General features: G+C 27.3%; 1 protein-coding gene across 2 annotated transcripts; it reads right to left on the bottom strand.

Moving 5' to 3' along the window:
- Positions 1 to 332: 332 nt before the first annotated feature.
- LOC120092731 (probable aquaporin NIP5-1) lies at positions 333 to 6,266 on the bottom strand. Of its 2 annotated transcripts, none has more exons than XM_039050893.1 (5): positions 6,113 to 6,266; positions 5,414 to 5,564; positions 1,537 to 1,956; positions 1,402 to 1,463; positions 333 to 702 (listed from the first exon to the last, which is right to left on the bottom strand). In XM_039050893.1, exons 2-5 carry the CDS (start codon positions 5,486 to 5,488, stop codon positions 507 to 509), a joined length of 753 nt encoding a protein of 250 aa, XP_038906821.1. In that variant the 5' UTR covers positions 5,489 to 5,564; positions 6,113 to 6,266; the 3' UTR covers positions 333 to 506. The 2 variants fall into 2 exon arrangements, with proteins under 2 accessions (XP_038906821.1, XP_038906822.1); XM_039050894.1 differs by having other exon boundaries at positions 6,131 to 6,263.
- Between the last annotated feature and the right edge of the window lie 871 nt (positions 6,267 to 7,137).

Genomic DNA, 7,137 nt, shown 5'->3' with positions numbered 1-7,137 from the left:
CTTCTTGGAGACTAAACTGAAAGTTTAAGATTTAGTATACACAAATTTAAAGTTTAAGCTTAGACTTTTTGAAGTTCATTAAAAAGGGACAAAAAAAAAAAAACAAGTTTTAAAATTTAAAGCCTAAACTTGTAATTTAATCTTACAAAAATATTTAGTCAATATATTTTAATTTAGTATACCACTAAATGGTAATTCATATAATTGTTTTTTTTTTAATTTACCGTACATTTAAAGGCGTTGTCATGGTCAATATAATAGTAAAAAAAAGAAGAAAAAAAACAATCACATATAGAAGGATTTAAACATAAGCCTATTAAGGAGCAATAACCTTTTTGAGAACTAAAATGACTTTGTTATATCATAATATTTAAATGCATTGAAGTTAAGTGAGACTCAACCCATAAATGTATGATGAATTCATTCTGTCTAACATATATCTATCATTTCAAAACTAATTATCATAATACACAACATTTAAATACAAATACATCGACCACCCATTTTCATCGACGGAAGTTGCTCACCTCTGATGGAACATCCATTTCATCGTCTTTCTGCTTCACGAGGGTGTAGGTTTTGGCGCCGACAATTGCCCCAAGTGTAGGAGCCACCATGTACAACCAAAGTTCTCTGTAATTTCCGGCGGCCACGGCAGGGCCTAAAGTCCTCACTGGGTTCATTGAACCACCAGTGGATGACCTGTTATATGTCGTCCATGAGAATAATGAATTTTTACGATGTTACGATATATTGTCCACTTTAACTGGTTTTTTGGTTCACTCAAAACATTAATAATTTTCCTCGAACAAAGTATTTCAAATAGTATTTGTTTATCAATAATCATCTCTCCGACCATACATAGCAGTCTAAGGATTTCATTTACCCAGTTAAGTTTAGAAGATCTTATAATTTCTTACTCTTTATATACTAGGGATCTGATTTTTGTAGCATTTTTAACCAAGTTAACACATAATATAAATGTTAGCGTGTGTTTGGATTGATTTTCTAAGTGTTTAAATTAGTGTTTTTAAGTAAAAAAAAGTGTTAAACATTTAGAATGTAAATCCAATCAAGCCCTTAACTTAAGGGAAGTAAGCTATAACCCTTTTCCCTTTTCTTAAGGTTTTAATTTTTGCTCTCATTTTTTCTTAATTTTTATATATAAAAGAAAATTTTAGAATGTAATAGCAATCCAAAATCATTTTAAGATACATCATCTAATCGTTTAAAATTAATTTAATATTTGATTCTACACTTCTAAACTCATTTAAATTTCAATGATTAAAGACATGTTTTATAGTTAATTTAAATGCAACAATAATATTTTTAACCATTTTTAAATGACTATCAAACATGTTCATTAGAAGCAAGAAAGAACATAAAATTAGAAATATTGACCCAGCGATAAGAATGTTGAGCACCACCGTAGCTCCGACTGCAATTCCGGCCAACTCTCCAACCTACGACAATCAAATGTTATTATTATCGTAAGAAAAGGCTTAAAGTTAAAAAAAGATGATTTTTTTTTCTTACGGCTCGAGCATCAGTAGCAATGGCAGTGACAACAAACAAGAGATTGAAAGTGATGAGGAATTCGAGAGCAAAGGCTTGGCCAGTGCCAACGGAGGGGACGGTAACGCCGCCGGACATGAAAGGGTGAAAAACTCCTTTAAGAGCGAAGGAGGCACAGATGGAAGCAGAGACCTGGGCGACGATGTAGGCGGGGACACGGGCCCAAGGGAAGTGGCGGACGACAGCCAAGGCGATGGTTAGCGAAGGGTTGAGGTGGCCGCCGGAGATGTGTTTTGTCGAGATAATTACGATCATTGCTGCTAGGCCGGCGCATGCGGCGTTTCCGATCAGTGATATGGCAGCGTTGTACTTTTGGTTGATGATGGGTGCAGCAGTTGCAGCAAATATGAGGATGAATGTGCCTATAAATTCTGCTCCCACCTTTAGATATCACTCAAATACTCAGCCCAACTTGAAGCTATGATCAAATTCAAAATATATTATCACTCTTTTCTTTTCTTATTACTATTTTTATTCAACTGACATAAAAAAGATCCAATCAATGGCTTTTGAAATCGTAATTTATGACTTATATAACTAAGTTCGGATAATACTTTGTTTGTTAAATTCAATCATTTTTTTTATATTTTTGTTTGATTATTTTTAACTTTTAAATGTGAAATATACTTTTTTTTTTATTATAAATTAGTAAAATCAAAGATTTCGAAATCATTTTCTTTTTTTTTTTTTTGAGATGTTTCATGTTATATTTATTATTTTGGGTTTATTTAGTTTAGGTTAGTTAATTTTTTCTCCATGATTTAAAGGTTAAGATGGCTAAGACGGCTACTCAATTATAATTAATTCAAATATAAAGTACAAACTTCTATAATTATAGACTAAAACTACAATGATTTTATCCATGATATATTAAATTAATTGACTATAACTACAATTAATTGACTAAAATTAATTATAATTGTGGTTAATTAATTAACGGTGCCAAAATTTATTGGCTGACTTCTTAGGACAAGAGTGTGATTTAGATAATCTAGTTCGCCAGTCCGAAGAATACATCCAAAGTTTACTATTTTTCTTCTCTCTCTAACGTCTTGATACTAGATTAGTCTGAACTATTATAAATTATCATAAACTATTATGAAAAAAAAATAACTAATCAAACTAAATAAACTCAAAATGATAAATATATATAACATGAAACATCTAAAAAGAAAGAAAGAAAATGATATAGACTTGACTACTTTCTAATTAAAAAAGGAATATTCCACACCTAAAAGTTAAAAAAAATAATCAAACAAATTTTTTTTTTAAAAAAAAAAAAATTGAATTTAACAAACAAAGTATTACCTAAATTCAAAACTCGAGTTGAAGAAAAGTACAGACCGAGAAAAGGAAAAAAAATTACATTAAAAACAACTCAAAAACTTTTTTTAAGCATTAATTCTAAATTTAGTTTTTTAAAATATAAATAAATTATGTTGAAAAAATATAAATAAAACAAAGAAAATATTAAAAGAAAAAGAAGGAGGGAGAAGAAGTAAGAAAGATACATTGGAAATAAGACTATAAAAGGGGGGAAAAAAAGTTAAAAGAAAGAATAGATATAAGACAGACAAATTAAAAACAAAGAAAGAAAAAACAGAGAATTTGGAAAACTCCTTTAACGGGCCAGTAAAAAAAATTGAAAAAAAGAACCAAGGGCACGTCTCCTTAAGGCATCCAATCTAATAAAAACAAAGAAACCACCCTATTTAACTAAATATTTTCAAAAGGACCCCTCTTTCCTTTTTTTTTTCAATTAACCCTAAACAATAATTAACAAATCACTCATAATTATTACAAAAATTTAAGGTTTCATTATATGACCCTTCCCCTTTAGAAAATTGTGCTTTTTTTCGCAATTGATTTAGAATTGAATATTTTATAAGGAAATATTTCAATTTAAAGCCAAACTTCAAATATATATATATATATATAGGTTCTCAAAATTGTCTTGGATTATGAAAATGTGTAAAAGAAGTTGCATAAAAACTCATAGGTTTTGAATGGTTAGTTTTTTAAAATTAAGTCTATAAACACTGATTTCGTCTTTGAATTTTTTGCTATTTTTTCTACTTTTTAGTTTTTACTAATGTTATAAGAAATCAAGCAAAATTTTAAAGAAAAAATAGTAGTTTTTGTTTTTAGAATTTGATTAAGAATTCAACTATTTAATTATTGTAAAACATGAAAGAAAATATATTTAATTTTTCAAAACCAAAAATGAAAAACAAAAAACAAAAAGATTATTGAACATAGTTTTTATAAAAGTAAATATTAGTTCCACACTTTTTTTTTTAATAAAATCTTGTGCTTATCTGAAATTTGGTTAAAAATTCAAACGTTTCTTTAAAAAATTGAAAACTAGGGGAGAGGGAGAACAAAAATAGGATTTTAAAAGCAGAAAACTAAAGACGAAGGATTTGTTTGATAATAATTTTGGTTCAGTTTATGTTTTTGAAATTTGGACTTGTTTGATAACGATTTTGTTTTTAATTTTTCTTTACAAAATATCTTCCTTCTCTTCTGGATCAAACATCCATTACAATATTTTTAATATTTATGCTTGTTTTATCTCAATTTTTAAATCATGGTTTTCACCTTAATTAAAATAAACAGTTGAAATTCCTCCTTAATCGAATTCTAAAAACAAACAATAAAAATTTTCAACCTACTTTTTAGTTTTTAAAACTTTGCTTGGTTTTTTTTAAAACACTAGTAAAATGTAGATAATAAAATATAAAAGTTTATAAGTGTAAACAATGTTTATAAGCTTGCTTACAAAAACTAAATTATTAAATCAAACGAGACTCAAATAAATTATCAAATGACCTAAACTTTCAAACATACATAAATCATAATGTGAAGCTAAATAAGAAGATTATCTAAATAACTATATTGGGGCAAAATAAACATACTTCAACTTATATCAATTATGAACTATTAATTTAGAGGTCAGAAGTTCGATTCCCATCTATGTTTAAAAAAAAAAGAAAAAAAAGAAAGAAAAGAAACCTAAATTGGGAGTGCTTCTCCAAATATAAGAGAAGTTTCTCTAATGGACTTGATTTTTTTGTCTTCACCCATAAGCATCATCATTGGGTCCGAGGCTTGGGCCAAGCCAAGCCTAAGCTTGAGCTAAGGTTTGGGCTCAATCAAGTCCTAAACTTGATTTTCTGGGCTCAATCATAGTTTGGGCCAGACCGGCCCAACCTTAAATAGTAATGTTCTGACCTAGTCCATGGGCTTGTTCTCATTGGATCAAGATTCAATTAAGTTGAGACTTGACTACCTTCATTTTAAAGTTCAAATAACTCATGGGGAAGCAAGTTGAATGAGAATTTTGAGATTTATTCAATACAGAACTAAAAATTCGTAATTTTATTTGATATCTTGAACTTTTTAATATATAATTGACACAAAATTAAAAGTTCAATGATCTAACGGACATAAGCTTAAAAATTCGTGGATCAAAATTGTACTTTACATAAAAAAAAAAAAAACACTATCTTTGTAGTTCTTTGTGTTTTCAATAATGGGTGCATTTAGTAGGTAAATTTTTAGCGATCAGTATTTTTTGTTCTTAAATTTGAAATATATATTATTATTATTATTTTAAATGTAGACATTATATTCTAACTTAAAAATAATAATTAATTTAATTCTCTCCTCTCTCCACCCTCATTTTCTTTTCTTCTTTAATTATTATTTATTTAAAATGTCATGTTTAACATTTAAAATAATAATTTATGAAATTCTTTAGAACTTTAGAAACAAAATACACAAAAAATGCAGAGTAAAAAAGTATCTTTTTTTTTTCTTTGAAAAAAAAAGTTACCTTTCGAGTGAGAGAGAGATCAAGAATTTGGGTCTGCTTTGGGCCGTCCACGTGTATGCAGTCGAATTGCGACATTGGCTTCTGATCGTACGATAAGATAATGGCTTCTTTTTCTTTTCTTTTATTGGATAAAATCAAGCTCTAGGTTTTACTGAAAAGTGAAAAAAAAAAAGAAAGAAACTTTTATTAAGGAAACATTTTTTTTTCATTTGAATATTTAGATATGTTAGAATTTGTTTTAAAATTTATTGAATTAAATGAATTTAGTGAATTTTTGTTGGCGGAATTATGTAAGAAAATAGTAATTTTATTGGTTTAAATTATTCCAATAACAGGGAAAAAAAAAACTTAAATCCCTTATCATTTTGTTTGTTTTTTTTTTAAAAAAAGAAAACACATAAGTAGACATTCTATATATTTTCAATTCCTTTTAGATATCAATTAAACTATCCTTTGTACTACTTTCAAAAGTGATATTTTAATTTAATTTAATTAATATTTACTTATTTCTTACCATTACTTCCAAGAGATTGTTGCAATCTTTTTGTTGAGAACTAAATAAACAACCACTAACCTTACTTTATACATATGAAAAGTTACAATAAACATATAAATCTCTTTTCTAATAGAAAGATGTTTAAATCATCATAATACTAAAGAAAAAATTCGAGTTGAAATTAAAAAAAAATTAGAAAATACCTGTGTTCTTAAGGTTACCTCAAATTGTCGTTGGAGATTCATAGCTGAAATATTATGCAATTAATAGTGATCATTCGCTTTCTATTTAAAGGAGAAAAGAGTATTCTTAACGTTACAGCTTTTTTTTTAATTTTTCTTCTTTTTATTTTGAAACTTAGGAAATATGCATTAATGAACAATATTGAGAGTGTATGGGTACAAGAGGTTCCAACCTGGCAGCATCAATAAGCCAAGTGGGAAATTCATATAACCACAAGTTGCCCATGACGTGGCCATTTCTCAAGTCATAAAGTTGAAGTGGTATTTGGTAACCATTTTTTTTTTTCGTTTTTTAAAATTAAAAAGAATTTTTCCTTATTAAAAATTAGAAGAAAACAAACATAAATTCCATATAAATATATGTGAGACAACGTGCTATATCAATAATTGTTGCAAATTTTGGATAAACAAACTATATGTTCTCTAATAACTACTAGATATACAAATTTAAAGTGTTTCTTCAAAGAAGAGACTAAGAAAACAAATTCCAACATTCAACTATACCCAACTAGTAAGTGACAGTATAAAACACTATGTCAATTGAGTTAAATTCATTTTGGGTATTTATTGTTTCCATTGTTAAATAACAATGAACACAATTAATTTTTCTATGGGTGGGGATCTTTCGTGAACTTTCAAAGCTAAAAGATGCTTTCATAAATTAAACGCTCATAGTAGAAAAAGAATCATTTAACTTTTATTATAAAAAAGCATAAATTAAACGATCATTGTAGAAAAAGAATCATTTAACTTTTATTATAAAAAATTATATTAGATAGTATGGAATTTCATCTCAAAATCAAAAAAAAAAAAAAAAAAAAAGTATTTTGGACATTTGCAAAGAGATGATAAGTGGAAAACAGTTGAAAAAAACCTTTGATTTCTTTCTCTTTAATCCTCCGATATGTTATTGAAATAACTTTTTTTTTCTTGTTATTGAAATAATTAATCATACAGAAATAAGACATTTTTAGTAACTGCAAGTC

Source organism: Benincasa hispida, chromosome 12 (genome assembly GCF_009727055.1).
Source record: "Benincasa hispida cultivar B227 chromosome 12, ASM972705v1, whole genome shotgun sequence".
NCBI lineage: Eukaryota > Viridiplantae > Streptophyta > Magnoliopsida > Cucurbitales > Cucurbitaceae > Benincasa > Benincasa hispida.
Note: the sequence above shows the minus strand (reverse complement) of the source record. Positions and strands in the feature narration are given on the sequence as shown.